At 36.6% G+C, this 22,647-nt stretch overlaps 2 protein-coding genes across 2 annotated transcripts; one reads left to right on the top strand and one right to left on the bottom strand.

Annotated features, from left to right (window-relative positions):
• Positions 1-1,610: 1,610 nt before the first annotated feature.
• On the bottom strand, positions 1,611-2,210 carry LOC113226233 (protein GVQW3-like). Its single transcript, XM_026458793.1, has one exon. The coding sequence runs from the start codon at positions 2,208-2,210 to the stop codon at positions 1,611-1,613; it is 600 nt and encodes a 199-aa protein (XP_026314578.1).
• A 12,591-nt stretch (positions 2,211-14,801) lies between these two features.
• Positions 14,802-22,097, top strand: LOC113226232. The gene is made up of 2 exons (XM_026458792.1): positions 14,802-14,880; positions 21,169-22,097. The coding sequence occupies exons 1-2, from the start codon at positions 14,802-14,804 to the stop codon at positions 22,095-22,097; spliced, it is 1,008 nt and encodes a 335-aa protein (XP_026314577.1).
• Positions 22,098-22,647: the final 550 nt, after the last annotated feature.

Genomic DNA, 22,647 nt, shown 5'->3' with positions numbered 1-22,647 from the left:
CTATTCAGACATAAGTGATATTCGTTGCCGCTGTACTTTAACAAATAAATCGTTGATGGCCTTGCGGGTCATTGGCTCTTAGGCCGTTGCAAATTCGAAGGCCTATATTTAGCAATTTCATAGATATATTTTGTCCCTTTTCTGTTTGACAAAGAAAAAAAATGCTCTAATAGTTATATGCATAAATGCATGATTTTATGAAGGTATTATATTTTAATTGAAATATAAAAACTGTATTTCATATTTTCATGTCTTATATATTTTTACAAAAAAATACTTCTTTTTACGCCCAACTGAAAAGATATATTTTTGTATTAACAAACATTATTGTGATTTGTTTGAATAACTTAATATAAAATTCTTGAAGTATAATTCACTTCTCCAAATAAATAGATAACATTAGAGAATCGGTGACCGCTTCCGAATGCAGCGCGTTGCCTGTACGCATGTTGCGTTGTTTGGGATAGAGACAGTGCTGCATTACGTTGTTTAGTTTCATTATTGTACCTATATATAAATAATTGTGTCGGTTTCTCTTTTTGTTTTGTTTAAATTATATTTGGGCGACCGTAGGTTTAGTTGTTAGTTAATTTTAAATATATATTTTTGTCATATGTATAAGAATTTGTCCCTCCAAAAATAAAAATAACTAAATAAATATCCACAATATTGTCCATAAAATAGCCCCTCTTCCTGTAAAAATGAAAGGAAATTTTATATTTTTTCTTCTGATATTTTTATTGTAAAATAAGAATTGTGCAAAATTGTATAAAAGCATCGGGTGTTTCTTTGGCGTTGGCGTCATTTCTCAACACTCAGAGTCATGATCAAAAGATACAACGTATTATTAGACCCAGTTTTCAGCCGGGTGTGACTTTGACTCAGTTGGAGCATCAATAGCTCCTGAACCAGCAGATGACTGAAATGGGTTAACCTCGGATGAGGATTGTGGTGTTTAGAAGGTTCTGCTTAAGAAATGCAGGCGACAAATTGAAAAAGTGATGATCAAATAATGCAGAGCTCCGGAGTAATCCTGTTTAGATTCTGCTTAATCATCTGCCATGGATAACATTAGGACCCCGAATACGTAGGTCACTCAATAAGTTTTGAGATAAAGAAAAAATATCAAACATATTAATATAATTTATTTTACATTTTTTCAAAATACTCTCTATCATTATCTACACAAAGTTTCATTCGCCTAAACCAACTCTGAAAACACTTTTGCCAGTCTTGATCCGTCAGCATTGAAATTGCCATTTCGTAGGCAGCTACTGCTTCTTCGATACTAAAAAAAAATTTTCCTTTCATTTTTTCCTTCACTGTTGGGAACGAAAAGAAATCGCAGGGAGCCAAGTCAGGGCTGTACGGCGGGTGATTTAAGGTTTCTATACCAGATTCCGCAATAAACGCCTTTGTTCTGAGAGACGTATGTGAAGAGGCGTTATCGTGATGCAGCATGATTCCCCGAAGCCCGGTCTTTGGTCTCCTCTCCCGCACAGCTTGGAAAACTTTTGGCAATGCTACTGTTGTGTACCATTCTGAATTAACAGACCTACTATTTTCTAACACTGACGTCGACAAATGTCCGCTCCGAGAAAAAAAACTAGCTACCATTTTTTGCCGACGTTTCGAGGTCTTTGCAACTTTGTCGGTAATTGTCCCTCTGCGAAGACCCACACCGACGACTGCTTCTTGCTTTCTGGATCATATTGATAGATCCATGTTTCATCACCAGTAACGATTTCTGAAACACGTCTCGATGTCCCGTTTTCGAAACGTATAAGCATTTCTCGGCACCAATCCACTTGAGCCTGTTTTTCAGTACCGGAGAGCAATCGTGGGATCCATCGACAACAAAGCTTCCTCACTCCAAGATGTTGATGCAGGATAGTATTGACGCTCCCCGAACTAATGCCTAGGATCTTCTCAATGTTCGTGTACGTGATTCGTGGGTCTTCTCGCACCAACATTTCAGATGTCCACACATTTTCTGCAGTAACTGCTGTTTCCGGGCGTCCGCCTCTTAGGTCATCTTGAAGGTTAGTTTTGCCTCTTTTAAATTCCTTAAACCACCTAAAAACTGTTGCACGAGAAGGAGCTGAGTCCTCTAATGCTGACTGCAAACGTTCCAAACTTAATTGTTCAGTTAAACCACATTTAAAATCATAGAAGATCATAGCGCGAAAATGTTCACGGTTAAGATCCATTATTGCAAAGAAAAAGCGCGGGAAGCGTTGTAGTAAAATGACTAACAATGTCATATTTTTTTTAATTTAGCTAAGTTGCTTTTGGTGACCCATTTTTAAATAAATTTGCTTTTTAAAAACATATAATACGGCTGCGTTTCATTTTTAAATTTCGAGCATCTCAAAACTTATTGAGTACCCTACGTATTCTATGTAACTTGATGGGTTTTGTACGTACCTTTGAAGGTACGTGTAGCGTTCTCATTTACACTTCGATAAATCTAGGAAATGTCGACGCCAACCTTGTAAACTTCTACATCTGTCGAATGCACACAAGCATGTTCTTAACTTAAACATGTCATTCCATTCGGAGCTTATTATTTATTCAGGGAGGCTTCGGGGTCGCAATCGCGACTCATTCTTTCTAATAATTCAATAATTTAATATCAGCATTACAGGCATTTCACGTTAAAACCTTTCAAAAAAAGTCACGATACCAAATAAAGCAGTTTAATAAAGTTTGACGAAACTTCAGGTAAAAATAACTTTAATAGTAACTCCGTTATTTTATATTGAATGATGAAAAATAAAAAGTTGTTTATCACCTTAATGCTTTCAAATCTATTGGCGTTGTGTTCATAAGGATGGTGAGCCATTATAACCTACGGCGCTACACGACCCCGCAGTTATTCCGTTTATTGAGCGGAGGGGTGGGCTATCACTCAAAATGTGTAAAGCAGAGACCTGCTGCTGCCGATTGTGATGATGTATTCATTCTTTCTCTTGTATCTCGAGGAGTCATTGGCTCTAAATAATATAATAGATATAATATTATAAACTTTTATACCAAATTCAAATTCAGTTATTATGAACACGCAGTACCACTCGGTTGATATAAACATTTGTTCACAACCGAGCAAAAATTTTAACCTTATAGTTCATTTGTGCTGTAATATAAATGATAGACATTATGGCCGTCCAATTATTTAGAAAGTAACACAAACTAAATATTTAGATATTGTTATCGATCCAAGACTCTCTCGTTACTCACACATTGAACAAGTTTCTAGCAGGGTTAGAAAGCTGATCTGGATGTACAGAACTTTGAGACGTGTAGTTCCAGGATAGATGACTAGAAGTAAAGACTTTCCTAAGCATCTCCTTAATGAAATCTATATCGCCTTGGTGCAATCTGTTCTGGTGTACTGTATTCCCTTACGGGGAGGTGCGCCGAAATATAAATTCATTGAGGTGGAGCGAGCACAGTGCGGCCCGCTAAAGGTATGTGTACTTTAAAAAACGCAGATACCCCACAGAAAACCTGTACCTTATTTGTGGCTTACTCTCGGTTAGAAAATTTTACATAAAATACATAATTTAAAAAAGAAACAAAAATTTACCATTATGCTTAAAAGGGGACTACTGCCACTGGAAACTAGACTAAACTGTGTTAAAAAAAATTAAGGAGAATTATTATTATTATATCTATTTTAGATTCTCGCCTCTCTCAAGGTTTAAAAGATAATTTTGGATTTTTAATTGGGAGAGACGATTTTCCCCGGCAATGGCACAGTCGGCCGGGGTCAGGAAATCAGGTTCAAGGACTATTAGTATTATATTTTTTATTTTTCTCAGCTTGTTAGCTGGCTTGAACCACACTTGCGGACCGAAATCAAGCAAATGCAGTATGTCTATGTGGAGGGTGGTGGTAGTGGATAACAAAAGCCTACTTCGTCCTCTTTCATCTGCAAGAACCTTCTGACAATGCGACAAGTATTAAGGATAGCTGCCTTCTGTAACAAGTGTTTGGTGGTAGATTCAGGGAATGCAATGACTTGTGTAGCTGTTGTGTTTATTATTATTATTATTATTATGCATTTTTTTCATTCGATAACCATCTCTAGGCGTAGGGCTTATCCATTTTGTGCTATTCGTCATTGCACGCAGTCAGTCCTGTTCGCGTTGTTTCCACCGTCGTCGTGCCAATCTCCCCCCTCCCTCTTTTTTCGGACAGCCACTTAGATTGTTGGAAATGTGTGAGCTATATGATATTAAGGCGCACATATTTTAATAAGTGGAGCGGCTGGGAGGTTTTGCAACCTATTAAATTTGACGGTGGTGTGGACTGTAAGGCGCGGTTCTAGAAAAAGGTAAGGAAAGTCGGATTTACGGCTATGGCATCGAGAAAATAAAGAATAAAAGATAGAAAGAAGTATTATGAAGAAAAACTTTGCCTTACTTTCAACTCCTCGTTAGGGCCGTGTACGCTGGAGGTGTACGTCGCCAGAGGAATATTCACACGTACACAAATCACTTAAAATAATGCGGTTTTTCAATGAAAAAAATGTCCGTCATCCACAAGAACAGCGTAGCGTCTCGATCTTCTTTTATTTCTTTTTCTCGAAGTGGTCGCGGCGAGGTTCTTTTGCCGTACCTCGAGGTACGGCAAAAGAACCTCGCCAGCAAATACGAAGCCAGCGCACTCTAGTGGTGACTTCTTATCTTGTATTATCTTCACTCAAACGCATTTTGGCACAGTGAAAAAAGGGACAGAGAAAGATTCGGTGCTATGCCTTGCTAATGAAATTAAAGTGTCACCAAAGAAGCGGATATTGGTTTGAATATGAAAGTTAAACATAGGCAATAAAAATTATATGGGAAATTTAAAAATAAAAATAATTCATGTGCGTCGTTACCAATAAGTATGGTCACAGTTAGATACGAGTTTTATTAACAAAAAAAGTGAAACTCAAAATTACAATTATTACAGAAGAACATTATAATTTCAACTTTAAAATACACCATCGTCCATTAATGTAAACCAGCGCATTAAAAATATACAAAGAGGTCGTGGAACGATTCCGAAAAGTCTACGCTTTGCGCTGTGTTACTTTTGACGAAAGATGCCGTTGTAGACATCTAATGCCTTGAATGTTATAAATACGTAATTTGTTTTGAAGACACGTAACTCGTCCTAAAATTGCTATTAGTATAAAAACACTCCGTTGGGTTTTGTGGGAAGTGACCTAAAAATACATCAGTGCCTCTCCTACGAGATTACCTAGCGACCGCGTAAATTGTTTCATAATTTTATGTGGCAAATTATGCAGCGCCTCTAGCAGCGGTCATAAAAAGAAACAACATTTTGTATACAAACGTGTTACGCGGTTTCTAGCAATAACTGACACTATATCTCGTGGCGGACGCACAGCAGGTGAATGTGGGCGAACAACATCTTTCGTTGGTTTCAATTGTTTTAGCCTAGAGCGGTAGTGGCATAGTAGGAATAGAACTTCTCAGTTGAGAAGCCGGCTATTCGAATCGCTGTCGCGGCATTTCACTTTATTATCTAAGTTGCGTACATTTGTGGATGCTTAATAGTGTAGTGCTTAATAGTTGCTCCTTTGGTACTCATAGTAAACGAAATTCCCTAGCTTGAGACCAGGTAGTCGATGTGGTGGTCTGGCGCTTGATTATTAATATTATTTGGTAGAAATACATCTCACTAAAGATGAAGATTAATATCATGATACATCTGCATGTCGAAGAAGGTCCACAACTGTTGGAAAATGGGATAAGATACTGGTTTGACAATAATGAAGATGATGATTTTAATGTCAACTTTATGTAAGCTATACTAGACATTTTAAATCAATTCTTAAGTTTCAGCATATTGGCATTTATAGGTTATTAAATAAAAATGATTATTCATTTAAATCGGGCAACGTGACCTATGTAATATTATATACCTTAAGGACTAACATACGTGTAGCGTAATATTGAAACAAAACAACAATCTACACGTAATGCACGCCGACAAGGCGTCGTGTGGCGCAGTCGGGGTTAGGTCACCTGCTCGAAATCGTTGATATAATGACACCCTTCGGACTTTGTTACAAATGTGATTCTCAACACTGCGTTTTCGTGCCGTATACGTACAGCCAAAACAATCTAGTTTTGAAATAAAAATAAGAACAGTTCAAAGTATTTGTACAAGACGACGAGTTTATAACTGAAGAATGTCTGCAAATTAACAACGTCGTGGTCTCCGTCCTACTTATTGTTTATGAAAAGTTCATGTTTTCAACGTTCATTCCAACTTTTGTGCGCAAAACTGTGAGGCGAAAAATCTTGTGCCAATATAAAATTTTTAATAGTCGTTAAGGTGTTTTCTATTACAGGTTGTACTACTTTATGAACGAAACCATTTTTACACTTTTAGTAATTTATGCAAATATTCTTTTTAAAGAAACGCCAAATTTTTGTAAAAAAGTAATTGACAATTTTAATACTTTAAAAAACGAACACTATAGATACGTAAGTTAAGAAAAAGTACGTGTTAAATATTAGGCAGAGAGAGAATTAAGAGTCTACATTTTGGAACCAGGCGGAAGAAACTGTGCGTCTGAGAAGTCTGCAACTATGGAGCAAGTGAAATAACCGACTTAGTTGAAGCTTGTTTACTGCCGAATATGGCCGAGTGATATTGACGTGTGTGCGTTTACGCACACATACAAATACAAATCATTTCTCCACCGTTAATTTTAAGACCTGATAACAAAACAAAAATGACCATCAATCATTCTAAAATGACGTTACACCTTATAATTAATTTTTTTTAGTCTTTGGTTTAAGATTAAGCCTTCTGACTCTGATCCGCACCTAGTGCTCCCCCTGATAGGCATAAGAAGTTGCATACTAAGAAGGTACAGGCTTTCCTAGTATGGAACCACAGGACATAAAAACCGCCGGAGCCAGGAAAATCGTTCAGTCCTTTAATGCTGTTGATCTTGGCTCTGGACTGTAATTAGTGGTGATCATAATGGATCAGTTAATGGTTGCAGTGATGAGGTGCCACACAGGCCCTGAATGAAGCCACCCTATAATAACAATAATACTTAAGTTACGTAAGAACGCACTCTTTACTCTCTTTCTGTCTATACTATACTAAGTTATTCAAAATAAACATTGCTAAATAATTTGGCTGCATTTATTCTAATCATGGGACTATCAAATGAAACACATAACGCAAAAACATATTGAGTTCACGATTGCTACACACTAGATACGAAACTACTTTTTCCGGATCTAAATCGCGTGTATTCGCGCTGACAGCCAGCCGCGACCACGCTACATGTGAAGAGACTGAATCGTTGGTTTGTTTGACATACAAAAAAAAAACATTTGGTTTAAAATAAAATACAACATCTAAAAATTTATCGCGTTTACTTTGAATATAATTGGGCGCACGACGAACATATGTGTGATTGTGAACCTGTGATTCAACTATCTGATTCTATCTAATAGCAATTCACTAAGTAGAGATGTGTGATATTTTTTGTTGTTGGAATTATTCCCCGTTTTATCGGAAGTTCGTCTACTCTACAATTCAAATGACAATAAAAAGCTAATAAAAATTCGAAAACAAAAAGTATTATCATAAAAATACAACGTAGAACAACATTTCGAAAACTACATTGCAAAAAGAGCCATAAAAATGTAAATTTTAAAATTGAAAGACTAGCGATAAACGAACGGTGGCGAATGTTTTTTATTTTAATAATAAAAATTAATTGTATCATAAAAAGGGTTATTGCAGACCAATTCCGAAGTCACTACCGCTTTGGTACCGTTTAAGTTGTTGGTAGTAAATTATTTAGTGCTATTGAAGTTCAGACATTTTCTGGATATAACAAGAAATTTTCATATGAAATAAAATCCAGGCAATTAGTGAACCGACACACGTCGGTACAGGCTTACATCTATCAATTCATTAACTCCACATCCATTGCTTTCTGTAACACCGTTCTCTGTTTTACTACTATTGCATTCTTAATCAACTTATTACGGCTATGGTCAAAGCAAAACTTCAAAGTCAAAGTCAAATAATCATTTACTCCGTAGGTAAAATTTTTTACACTTGAAAATGTCATTTTTTTAAGCTACTGTTCGTTCTCTACGCTGACCTCCCTGAGAAGAACGAGCAAGAAACTCTAGGGATTGCTCTTTTCAAATAAACTTAAATGCTATAGGATACATTTTGAATCTTATTTGTGTGGAATCTAGACTCACGTTGTCTTTCCATACATCTTTATCTAACACGTAGTGTACAATTTTGTAATATGACTTTTCAATTAAAATACTTTTAATGTAAGTTTTAAACTTAGGAAATGGCAAACTTAATATATGCTCCGGAATTTTATTGTAAAAACGTATACAGTTCCCCATAAAAGAATCGTTTACCTTAGTTAAACGAAAACTCGGAAGTGAGTTTCAGATAGACGTGAAAACAAAGTAGGGAATAGATATGGGCAACTCTTGGCGGATTGCGAAAGCGTCTTGGGTACTTTCACGCCCCCATAAAGGCGGATTGACCAAGGAGGTCGAAAGGGCCACAAGAGGGTCGACGGATTTGTACCTCGTGGCACTGAGTTTCCTATCTATACAGTTCAACAAAGCCCTCGAATGTTCTCAAATCTTCGAACTTTAATATGCGTCGATCGGCCCTCAGATTTGTATTAATATTAATTTAGCATTTTAGTCCAATTTCAAGTCTTGCTTTGAGGGTTTGAAGCGATGAACTTCAAAACTATTGAAATTTTAATGTAAAAGCGTCTCTGAAACTATGAAAGAAAACAAAATAAATAAATAAATAATAAATAAGGGTGCCAGAATTTTTGCAAGTAAAGATCTGTGGTTTCTGATTCCAACGCAAGTAAATATTATTATGATGATGTATTAGAATAATAATGAGTTTACTCTCTTGGATACTTGGTCTTCGATGTTCAAGGCACACAGAATAAAGTAAGTCAAATATTGAATATAACATATCAGTTAGTTTAAAATATTTGTTGGAACAAAGGAAGTCCAGATTATAAAACACGACACAATAAGCAATTTTACTATATTCCATACAAACACACGTTCGAAGCTATTAAGCGAAAACGTTATAGTGTTTCAGGCGCGTGACCGGAATGTCAAACGGTCTAATTAGAAGTAGAGAGTGGAGAAATAATTGAAAAAATATAAAAGCCGGACGATTTGAACTCGTTGAAGCTGGTAAGAAACTTGGAAATTATTTCATTAAAACTATGGAAGAACTAAAAGATTAGAAATAGTATTTCAACAATAATATTTAAAACTTGAGCAAAGTCTATCTCGTTTCATATATCTAAACTGCATTGATGAAATTTTTAACGAGAATAATTGGTCGCGTATGACACTTCATACGCGACCAATTATTTTTGTAGCTTAGACACTTCTAATGCTACAAAAAAGAGGACTGGAGGTCCAAAGGCTATGTCTACCTATTCCAGTGTGACTCAAACATAATGTAAATACGCGCTGATAATATCCTTTTTAACATTACAAATTAAAATTCTGTGTTAACAACATAAGTTTTATTTAATGGTGTGGAGTTTTGTCAGCTTGAATACATAAAACTGTGAATGATAAAGCATTTCTAAGGTCAAGAGCCAGAAATAGTTTTAAGCTTTACCTTTGCAGTTACAAAACGCAATTTTATGTATATATGCCATTGTAGCTCGAATTTGAAATGCAATGCCGTGCTCGCACCAAACCCATTTCTTTTCAGAACTAAAATGTTATTTTAACAACGTTTATACTGAAACAAAATCTTTATTGAGACATTGAGACCTATATGTCTATCTCTGCTCGGTTGACAGACGAACGACTCAAGTTTCTTCAGTTTATTGATGTCACATGTTTTGAACAAATGGACCGAAAGGCTTTCTAAAGAAAGGCTTGTCCTGGACACTTAGTTTTCCTTTTTAATTTTAATTGGACACGCCAAGAGCACTTTCATTCCGCACCTACGAATTGTCAGTGCCAGTTTAACAGCTCTAAACATAGAATTTTCTTTAAATAGCATTATTGCGACCAAACTGTTTCGAAAGTTATCCATCATAACCTTCCCGCTCTCTTCTAGTATGTCAGATGTATGCACGAACTGGATTTTTCTTAATTTTAGGATGTTCTATTTTGCACGTAGTTCCGCAAATTGGCGTATCTTCGCAGTGCTTAATCAAAACGTCTTACTGATTAGTAGTTTTGCCAAAGGGAATTGGATCTCAGGGATAATTAATAACACAATAAATAAATATCGGGTTTCGCAAATTACGCCAGCGCAGCGTCTAGTTCAGAAGACGAAAATAAAACCTCCATTCATAGACCCCGTTGTAATTGCCTTGTACTATACTTAAATACGTTTTACATATGGGACACGTTCTTTTATTATCTGTGAAATATCAATTGTACGTGTGTATAATAAAAATATACCTATTATGTTCTGCAGCAACGTCTCTGTATTCCATGTATTTAAATGTTACTTAATAGCACTTAAACATAATGTAATACAAATATTGAAGCGGTGTTGTGATAAAACAATATTCAGATAAGAATGAAAGCAAAAGAGCTGGAGTGCTATCAAACAAAACAAAAGCCAAGGCAAATGTAGGTTTGTTCCATCGGTGTTGTTCTATTTCCGCCTTCTACTCAAGCGAAAGATCATAAGGAACCGTCGCCACTCACTATGGTGCAGGCCAACAAGAAAAGCAGCTCCTGCCACATTCGTGGAGAAGTCAGTTGTAACCAAAAGAAAGTTTAACCATATTGCCATTTAAATAATTTTAGAGACGTATTCATACTTAATTATTAATTATTCTCTTAATCTATAATTTTGTTTAATTGTCGTTTGTTTGGGAAAGCGTGGTGCTGAAGTTGATTTTTTTCGCGCAGTTATGTACAATCTAAATATCTGTCCGTGATAAATGAATTGATTATTTTCTAATTCTTCGATTAAACCATTTAATGAAAGATTTATGAATTATGACACCGGCTTATTCGTTAAGAGCAATGATCATGAGCACTAACCAGCCGCTGTAGCGGGAGATGAGCTCTTCTCTGAGAATCTTCATAACGACTTTACCATGTTGGAAGGAAGAGAGGATCATGCTGTGCAAAAACCTTCTATTATTAATTTGGTAGTTAAAAAGTTGTAGATAGTCTGTGTTATTTCTGAGAATATGGAAAAAAACATTGATCAAGAACGTGTCTACATTTGTCTAAACCCATCATTTTAAATCTGTTCTCGCCAAAAGCTCATCTTTTTGGTCAAAGAAAACGTTCGCTGCCAAATAAACGTGGTATATCCCTTTGAGCGAATCGAGACACGCTGTTCGCGTAATGTAAACGCCAAATATCGGTTATTTGGCATCCGTTTCGACTATACTACCTATTAGACAGTTATGTAATACGACTTTGGTTATTAAGTTATTAGTTATAGTAAGTTTAATTGAAGAAATATGTAGCGCACAAAAGTTAATTTTATGGTGAACAAAATACGTTATTACGCAGATAGACAATATGCCACGTTAGTGAAGCCTTGCCAGCCATCACAATTGTTAAGTTAATAATTAATAAGGCATTTGTGAAACTGTAATTATTTAAAGAGCAAAATTTCCCTTTCGAGCTATTGTGAAAAATCAAACTTGCTATATTTTTAGACGAAAATAGTTTTTTCTCAAACATGCTCGTAAATGTTTGTATTACTTTCAAAAAACGAACACGTAAAGTTTGTCATTTACGGACCATGCGAATTCTTCCCGGCTAAGGCCTGCAAAGGATGTATAAAAATCCATTGCAGTGCTCTTCTCTAAATTTTTAAATCCACCTACTAATAATAAACTATATATATATATATTCTTTATTGCACCAAACAAATAAACAGAAACAAAAAAATAACATAAGGTGAGCAAAGGTGGACTTATCTCTAAAAGAGATCTCTTCCAGCCAACCCAAGGCAGTGAGAGCAAAGGTTTTAAGCGGGGAACGGCGTGCAAAAGAGATAACAAAAGATGATAATCTACATGTGTAAAATATGCATATATAAAATTACCGTTAAATAATTAAAATAGTATATAAATAAATAGACTACATAACGTATAATACATTGTATCAATAAACTTACACATATACAAATATGATGATTATTAAGAGAGTTCAGCAAGAAAGTGCGCTGTCAACCTTTTCTTGAAGGAAGCAATTGACGGACTGGACTGAATATGGGAAGGGAGTCTGTTCCACAGCTGCGCTGCACGAGAGGAAAAGGAGTTGTAAAAGAAATTTGTTTTACAACTAGGATGAAAGAGCATCTTAGTGATGCACGGACGCCTTGAGCGGCTAGGAGGGGGAAGCAGTTGGAACCGGGAACGTAGGTAGGAAGGAGAATTTGGGTCATGAAGTATATTAAAAAGGGTGGACAGGATATGCACATCACGGCGAAGGCGGATTGGGAGCCATTTTAACCGAGCACGAAATTCGGAAACGTGATCAAATTTTCGGAGACCGAAAATAAATCTGATAGCCAGGTTCTGTAGACGCTCTAGTTTGTTTAAAAGGTCTTCGGTCGCATTCAAGTAACAAACGTCGGCATAGTCAAGAATAGGGAGTAAAAGAGTTTGCGCAAGCATAATTTTGGTGTGAAAAGGAAGAAAGTATTGGAGACGTTTGAGAGAATGATATGAGAAGTACATTCGTCTGCTGACCTCATTGACATGAGAAGTCCAAGACAAGGTGCAGTCCATTACTAACCCGAGATTTTTAGCCTTGTCAGTATATGCAATTGGAACTCCGTCATATACCAGCGCAGGTACCAGAGACCAGTCCAACTTGGACCTCAATCTGCTACTGCCCACAATCATTGCTTGAGACTTGGCTGGATTAACCAAAAGGCCAAATGACTTGGCCCATAACTGAATGGCAGACAAATCACAGTTGATAGACGCAATTGCCTCCGCTACCTCGCCCACTTCAAAATTACGATAAAGCTGAAGATCATCAGCATATAAATGGAAGGGAGAAGAAATGACACGGGAAATATTATTAATAAAAATACAAAAGAGTAAAGGAGAGAGTACGCCACCCTGGGGCACACCAGCAGTTAAGTTAGACCAAGATGATGAGCCATCATTGATTTTCACGCTCTGCTGGCGACCGAAAAGATACGAAGAGAACCAACTTATAATAGGAGAGGGGATATTAACAGCCTGAAGGGCACCAAGAAGAATGTCGAAGTCAACAGAGTTAAAAGCGTTGCTGAAATCCAAGAGGGCAATGGCAGTGAGTTTCGTTTCATCCATAGCACGACGTATGTCCTCCGTAATGTTCAGTAATGCTCCAATAGTGCTATGAGATGGACGAAAGCCAGACTGAAACGGACATAAAAGATTATAGGAGGTAAGATGAGAATAAAGTTGTGTATGTACAATGGATTCTAGGGCTTTAGAAAGAATGGGGAGAATGGAAACAGGACGGTATTGTGAAAAAGATGTAGGATTCTGGATTTTAGGGAGAGGTATGACAAAAGCCTTTTTCCATTGAGTTGGAAAGACATAGCGCGAGAGAGAAAAATTTATGATGTAAGTAATAACCGGCGCAATGTCCTCCAGCACGGGAAGAATCATTTCGAGGCTCAAATTGTCACTGCCAATGGCCTTAGTGGAAATCGAGCGGATACTCTTTTTTACAAGATCCTCTGTGACCGCACTAAAAGTGAAAGAGGGACAATCAGGTAACGCAAGATTAGACAGAAAAGTTAGAGTATTCGATTTAGTGCGAGAGTTAAGGATGATGGGCGGCGTGGAAAAGTGGGAGTTCAGGGCATCGAGATCTATGTTGTTTTGGCAAACATCCAAGGACGACTTGCCAACACCTACGGAATGTAAAAATTTCCACACCTGAGCTTGGGAAAGATTTTGTATGGTAGAGTGAAAGTAGCGACGTTTGGCATCCCTACACATTCTATTGCTGAGATTGCGTAACTTCTTATACGCGTCTAGATTTGCTGAAGAGGGTTCACGTTTTAGACGGCATTTGGCTTTATCACGCATTGCCATAACTCTTTTAATCTCAGGCGAAAGCCAAGGAGCCGGCGCACGTTTGACACGCACAGGCCGAGCAGGAGCATGGGAGTCATAAACCTTCACCAACTCAGTGTTAAGGATATCAACCATTACGTCAATACTGTCAGACGAAAACAATACGGACCAGTCAATACATCTCATATCTTCTCTCAAACGATCCAGATTCAAATTCTTGAAATTTCGCAAAAGAAGGACTTTTCCCCTACCTTTAGGTGGACGCACTTTGTAAGAAAGATAAATTAAGTCGTGATGTGAAAAGGGAGCAATCATCTGCCCATGCGAAATGACCAGTTTGGGGTTAGTGACAATAATTAAATCTAGCAAGGAAGGTCTACAATTAGGAAAGTAATGGGTCGGTTTCTTTGTATTTAGCACTTGGAGATCAAGCGCAGACGTCAAAGCTGCCAACCTGACGGCTCGACTGTCATTTTTGAGGAGACACGTGTTTAAGTCACCCATTACAATGACATGGTCAAAAAGGGGGACCAAGTTTTCAAAAGTACTTTCCAAGACGTTAAAATATTCTGTTTTATCATTAGGGCTATATAAAACGCCAAGCAGGATTTTTTTGTGGTGAACTACAATTGAAAGAAATAAATGTTCCAAGGAACCCGTGTATAGTGACTGAGAGCAACAAACAACATCAGCAATGATGTGGCTACGAAGGTAAATGCCAACACCACCTCCACCACACCCGACACGGTCATTACGAAATAGTTTATATCCCGGAATGGAACAGCTAGTAGAAGGTAAAGTAGGTTTCAGCCAGGTTTCCGACACAAGAATACAATCAACTATGCCGGCGCTAAAAGATGTAAGAAAATCATTGTAGTGAGCAGGAATGCTCTGCGCGTTGATGTACACTAAGGAAAGGAATTTGTTATAATTATCAAATACATCGTGAAGTTTATCTTCCAAAGGTTCAGAATCTGAAAGTGAAGTATTATGACTTTGGGCGCTAATATAATCATCTGAAGAGCAAGAAAAATAATCATCTTCAATAAACATTGTAAAAAATAAAAAAATATATATATAGTTATATAAACCTAAATAAATATGTAAAGAAAATACGAAAAAAAACAAAACAAAAAAAATACGCTATTTCCAAATAACCCACTGCACAGGTTGACAAGACGAGTAACTCCAAACTTACAAAAATAAAAACTGAAATTTAAGAGCAACAAACAAACAATAATTACTTAGAACTATTAAAAATAATAATTAAAATAGGTATGAATGAAAAATGAAACATTAAAACGAAATTCTACTCTAATGATACATACACTGTGAGGGTAATATTATGATACCATATGTATTGCAAAACTATTCTAAGATACATTTTCCATTCATATAAAGATAGAGAAGAACTATGTAAACAGGCAAAACGAAAATTCATACAGCCAACGGCTTAGTGTAGACAACTACGAGAATTGTGTAAAAAAATATCTACCTGTACCGCTTACTTAAAAAAAAAGGAACTGGAGGTAACATTTAAACTAAAGTGTTTTGGTGTTTTTTGTTTTTCGTCTTTTTTGTATTTTGGTCGGGAAAATGAGTGCTAGTGAGAACTAACGAAAAATACACATTCAAACACATCATCAGAAGTTCAGCAGACTACTATTAAAGTGTCTGGAAAAACAATAACATTTTATTTTAGGGATTGTCCTAACACGTCACATATTATTTTTAAATTATATTTTTACTTTTTCTTTTATACATCTTCCTTTCCTTAGTCTTTTTTTATTTACTCACATTGTTCTATAAAAACATACTACACATGCCTCGGCGGGAACGAGGATTGCTTGATTCGTATTAATACAAGGCCTCGCTAGCGCTCAGCCTCTGCCTCTGCTCTTTTATTGAATATACTAACAGTTATAGATTTTTTAATTTATTGCTACAAAAGTGCAAAAGTTAACGGCATCGTAAAAATTACTTTGACAGCAATTATCTCGAGCGTTTCACGTGCTTTGACCCAATTTCACATTTTAGGCTGACAACATGTGGACTGCACGTCTGCAATTAATGCGTGAAGTTCAACTGTGTGCAGACGAGTGCTCAACTGAACAAATTCCGAGAATCAAAAGTAGCACTGTTGTGTCTGAAATAACTTGATCTATAGTATTAACGGCAAAAGATAACGATTATTTGAGGGTTTAAAACATCAACAAAAACACGATGGGTCAATCTTTTGCTCCATCGTTCATTTTTTTTTCGTAATAACACCTTTGTTAGTAGCACTAGAGTTCCTTGTGAAAGAGTTCGTCCAAGGTAGTACAGCCACCTTACCTACTTCTGCCGCCAAGCAGCAATGTCAGCACTACTGTGTTCCGGTTTCGAAGGGAAAGGGTGCTGGTAAAATTACAGGCACATGGAACTTATGTCTCAGGGTGACGGGCGTAGTGGTCCCGTCACTTGATGTTACAAAAAAATCTTTGTTTTACATTTTTGATCGCAAATTCTACTGCAGAGTACGGGTATGGATGGATGGATACATTGAGTACGACTATGGACGTGGTTATGTGGACAAAGTAAAATTGAGGAATTCGATAGTGATATGTTTCCTTAACTCTGTGAAAAGTTGTGACGTGCAATTAAAAGGCTCGAATATGCTAACTCAACCAGAGCCATAGCTTTGCGCCGCAGGAGGAATACCTAACCAAAGAACTTTCGATTTACCACGCTAATGTCTCCAGCGACCAGAAGGCTGGCAGCTAATTCCGCCAAAGGAATAAGTTTAGTTACCCAAAGGGGAAACGACGCCCTAAGGCGCGGCACTCGATAACATTTTCTACCTTTACCTTCGTAATACTTAGCAAAATTCAGTTATAAAATAAATAGGTATATTAAGCATATTTAGTATGTTTTACCTTTACCATGATAGATAAAACACCTATGTGTTGTTGTTACATTGGAGGTAAAATGGAAAGCTCAAGCATGTTACCTTTGAGAAATAATTTTCAAGTTTGGCAGCATCTTGTTTCAGGTTTTCACGCATCGCTACTTTCAAAACCGACCACAGTCCAGAGGAAAACTCTATTGGCCGTGCGCCCGAGCGAACTTAATTTGTAAATTGTTACGGAGTGAACAGATATTTCGTTTTGCCTTTGCACACCATGGCGAATTTCAACGCTCTTTAGTGGAGTTCTGATCAGACCCAAACTAGACTTTGCAAAGGCACTTGAAGAGAGCGTAATAATTTGAACACTGTACACAGGCAGTCCAATAAAATAACATCAGCCACAGTAACAATATAATGAAATATAAGTAATTATAATACACTTGATAAGTCCGATTAGTTTCGTAAATAAATAATAAAATACTAATTTTATAGAAACCTCCATTTATCATCGAGGTAGGTAATTAAATAACTATTGCAATTCCTAATTTCAATATTTATTTCCGAAACTAGACAGACATGTTAAATTGTATTTAATTAGATTGCCTGAGTACGGTAAACAAATTATTGTATTAATGTCTACATAAAACTGTGAAAACTTTATATACCATGAGGAGAAGCACGGTGGTCAAAAATGCATTTTGTATAACCCTTTTATCACAAATATTTACTGCCTCTCCGGTCGGTCCGGTTACCATGCTGGATTGCCATGCAGAGGTCCCGGGTTCGTTTCCCGGCCCGGGAGAAATATTTGTATGACACATTTATTTCTCTCGTGAGTTTGGGTGTAATTTGGGGTTGTCTATGTGTGTGTCCTTGGCACCTGCAATATACAAGGTTTCTCTAGTGCGGGGTTATGAGTTGTGCGCGTTATTTATTTGTTTACTCCATAAATACGTACAACGGTACAAACGACTGAAATGTTTCTCAATCGCAGTCTGAAATTGCCCCTTTCCAAACCATTCTGAAAAGTTTCCACGGTCCAATTAGAACCACATCTAACACGTCCAAACAAAGTGTAACAGGCGGCGTTCTACTAAACAGCAGTACTGTCATCAACTCCCCTCGGAAACGTCTCAAGCCGAGTTCGGGTCCGACCGAAAACCGAAAACTTTGACTAAGTCATTTCAGCACCTAAATCGACATTTATCCTTATTTCCTATCAACATGTACATAAGTATACATATTATTAAAAAGTTCCTATTTGGTTTCGACGTAGTTTACAAATGTCCATGTTGTAAAATACATGTATTTACAAAGTGGTTCATACTAAATTCCATGTATCTAGAAAAACTCCACAGTACCTTAGCAAACTTGCAAAGAAAATAATATTAATTCTTTTTTTTTTTTCAATTTTTAACATTGGGAAGTGGCATGGCAAGGAAAATCAGTTGAAGTCAATGGGCCATCAAATAGTGTTTTTCTTTATATGTCTCGTTGGAATATCTTTATAAAATGCATATGTTGACTTCAAAGATATATTTGTTATCATACAATTGGTGTTTCTGCGTGAACTTGAGACTACACAGTATCTACATTATAAAGATATTAAAATGTTTGATATTATGTACAGGTAGTTAATATCAATGTTTAAAAAATAGTTCGAGGCACACTTTTGTTATCTCGGCACTGAGTATTCGTAAATAACGTATTCGTACAATTTGGAATCGAACCAACTAAATGTCTCTGGATGCCTTAAGTTTGAAAGAGATTGACAATCCCTCAAAATCTGTATTGTCAAATTAAGCATTATTTTACTTGCTCGTATTTTTTTATTTGGGTCAACATACAGCAGACACAATTAAAACTTAAAATTAATTATTTTACAGTAAACATGTAATGAGTATATCACCAACACTGTCGTTAACCACTACAACTAAACTGAGAAGTGGTGAGGTACGGACAACGGCACATCAGACTACACATTTTTGTTCGAAAATCGCCTCCAGTGCAACGGAACAAGATACGCCAATGTGTCGCTTGACGTGCTGGCGATGTACAACAAGATTTAACAACGAAAGAAAAAAAATAGTTACGTACAATTCAAAACAATAAGAGACTTGATAAAAAAATAAAGAACGACAAAAGAAAAGACAATCTTGTTAATATTGTAGGAATATTTTTGTCACAATATTTGACAGTGATATTTTTTAAATACTCTTGTTATTATAAGTTTTGTATATATTTTTCATTATAACTATTTATTTTAATATTTTTAAGTTTTTATTGAATGTCTGACCACCATGATATTCAATTATTTTTGTGAATTTACTTCACTAGTCTGTTATGATTATTATTACAAAGATGGAACACTTTCGATCCGGTTGGATAATAGTACTCGAATGCGTATCATTCAGCCGGATCGAAGGATATTTTTTGAGTGTACGATCTTTGTATTAATAATATATTTATTCTCTTAAAATAAAACGGGATTTATTTACTGATGTCCAAATGACAGATCAGAAGTTAAGATTTAACTTATGCTACAGCGGAGAACCACTAACCGTAAAAACTTGAGTAAAAAAAACTTTAGTAGCTTGGTAGTGAATTGATTCATTCTTCTTTACAATATTTTTTTTAAGCGCACTTTAAAAATGCAAGTCGGGAATGCACAAAACTTTGTATAAACACTCCTCGTTCTTAATCAAACTCGTTATTTTGTTTACTGGCCACCTACTGACTGGTACATGATCATTTTGTCTCTTGTCGTAGGTACAACACACATATTGGAAACCACTTATTGTTAATCTGAAATGGTTCTTAACGTAACTAGTTAATTTATATACCTTTATGTAAGTATGTACGTAAGCTATTCACTGTCGGCATAGACCAGCGAACAAGCTGTACGCGCCGGCACTCGATAAATTTTCCACGAAACGAACTGACTAGTCACCCCCGGGAATTGTTTTAGAGCTGATGACGGCGCAATTCGCCTTTTACCTGCTTTTTTGCTGAAATTAAATTTCGAGGCCTACCAATGACGACATCAGTTCTTAGTTAATACCTTTTTTGAACTAGTTTGAGATAGTTTTTAAAACATAGATTCAGATTGTAGTTTTAAAAAATGTGATTTATACATTTTTTTTAATAAACAACAGTGACTACAATCAGCATAGAATTAAGATTTGTACTCTTGCAAATCAACTATAAATTTAAACTAGCCAATCGATATGTTTTCAAATTCTGCCTTTACATAACGTCGTTCGGGTAAAGCTTGCGTCATCGAGTGAAATGTCTACATTATGTTTAGTTTCAATCTCTCAAACCTCGAGAGTGCTCGATGAATCGATGATGGGACGTTGCTGACGACCTTTCGTCGGCCGCCTTAGATAAATGCGTTTCAATTAAACGGGAACAGCTTAGTGTTGTCGGATTTAAAATAATATGATAGTTTTTCATTTGTAGTCCTCTAACTTAACAAATTGGATTGGAAGGTAATAAAATATGTAGTACACCTGGTACCAAAAACAACAACCCATTTCTGAGTGGAGCGTCTTTGGATATGAATCAAGTCTGAAAGGTTAGGCGGACATATGCAGTATCCAAATGGATTGCTACACCAGAAAAAAGGGAAATTATTTATCAAATCAAGTGTGAATCATGTGAAAAATAGAAATAAAAATCGGACCTCATAATCGCAATTTGCATTCAGAAGAAACTACAATAACCGCAAATGTCAAAGGAAAATGTATTTTAATTCAACCTGCTCACGACAAACTCTCGATCGCGGAGAGATGTAAAGAAAACTAATTCCATATTCAAGAAGACTGCAGTCTCAGTTTATTGGATGACAACGGAAGTGGGCAACTGCAAATTACTAGCCAAACGCTAGTGTCATTGAATTGAATTAACTTGCCAGATACGTGACACGTGGCCTATGACGGTTTTCCTTAGAGGATGGAAAAAATTGGTTTACATAGTCTAAGCGGCTTTACCGTGTAAAGAAAAATTAACTATATGGGCCTTGACAGCTGTTCATCAGAATGTACAGATTTTTCAATTTTAGAAATATCATAATATAATTTTGAAACAATTACCTGTGTTGTCTGTCTGTGGCATCGCAAATCCATACGGATGAACTGATATCAATTCAGTTTTCCTTTTATTTGAAGGCTAATTTATTCGAAATGGTTCATAGCAACCAAGAGCGGCAACTCCAACACCCCACTCCGGCAACCAGTAGCTACTGACGACGAGGACGCCCACGAGGAAAGTGATACCTCATTCTCGCGTGTAACAGTTCGCGATACCCGCAGCCAGCGTACCTATAGCTCGGTACAAGGAGCGGAAAGGAGCGAGGACCAAGAGGAACTCATTGTTAACATACGGGAACAGGTCATTGCTGCTATTAAACTGGAAGTGCCAGAACTGATAAAGACTATCATAAAAAACGAATTTTCTCCCCTAAAGAACGATTTTCGAGAGCTCTGCAAATCCTTTGACTTTTTGAGTGGTAAATACGATGAATTGTGCAAATCTATTAGCACTATTACTGAGGAGAATATTCAACTAAAGAAAACGAATCTTGAGCTTCAAACCTCATTTGCTCAACTCTCGTCTCGTGTAAATGATCTCGAACAACATCTGAGAGAGAACAATCTGGAGATACACGGCGTGCCTGAGAGTCGGAGCGAGAATATACCATCAATTTTACAACAGTGTGCTTCAACTGTGGGTCATCAAGTAGGCGACACAGATATTGTCAACTACACAAGAGTAGCCAGACAAAATAAGGATAGTCAACGACCTCGGGCTATCATAGTTAAGTTTCGGAGTGTGAGGTGTCGTGACGAGTTTTATTCCGCAGTGCACAGATTCAACAAATCTAATCCTAAAGAAAAGCTAAATACTACGCATTTGGGATTTGGAACTGTTAAGACACCAGTCTATGTTTCCGAGCACTTATCGCCAGAAAATAAGTCACTGCACGCTGCCGTGCGTATAGCCGCCAAAGAGAAGGGGTACAAATTTGTTTGGGTGCGAGGTGGCCGCATTTACATCAGAAAGACCCCTGACTCACAGTATATTTTAATAAAAAACAGAGACAGCTTAAAATACATTATTTAATTATTTAATTGTTATTGCACTAATATTTACTGTCTTGTTTGTAATCATTGTAATTGTTGATTCATAGCTTATTTTAGTATATGACAATCACTATTTATTACCAAAATGTAAGAGGTTTAAAGTCTAAAACGAATGAATTCTATAATAATGTACTTAGTAATAACTACGACGTAATTTGTCTTTGTGAAACATGGTTGGAAGACTCAGTTTATTCATCCGAGTTATTTGACGATAGGTACAATGTTTTTAGAAGGGACCGCGATGATGTTTTTAAGAAACAATTCAATAAACACCATGGCGGCGGAGTGCTTGTTGCTGTATCCAAGACTCTTGATGTAAACGTCAGAGCGAGTTGGCAGTCTGTTTTTGTGGAGGATATTTGGCTGCAAATAAGAATCAACAAACATGTCACGATTAATTTATGCACAGTCTATCTGCCTGACTATTTGCCTGCTGCAATGTACGCTGATTTCATTGGCACTGTTGGGAATGTATCCAACCTTGATACCAAATACTGCACGTTGGTTGTTGGGGACTTTAACCTAGGTGG

This window comes from Hyposmocoma kahamanoa, unplaced genomic scaffold (genome assembly GCF_003589595.1).
Source record: "Hyposmocoma kahamanoa isolate Upper Pololo Valley unplaced genomic scaffold, ASM358959v1 185, whole genome shotgun sequence".
In the NCBI taxonomy this organism is placed as follows: domain Eukaryota; kingdom Metazoa; phylum Arthropoda; class Insecta; order Lepidoptera; family Cosmopterigidae; genus Hyposmocoma; species Hyposmocoma kahamanoa.
The sequence above is the reverse complement of the archived record's forward strand: the minus strand, read 5'-3'. Positions and strand labels throughout refer to the sequence as shown.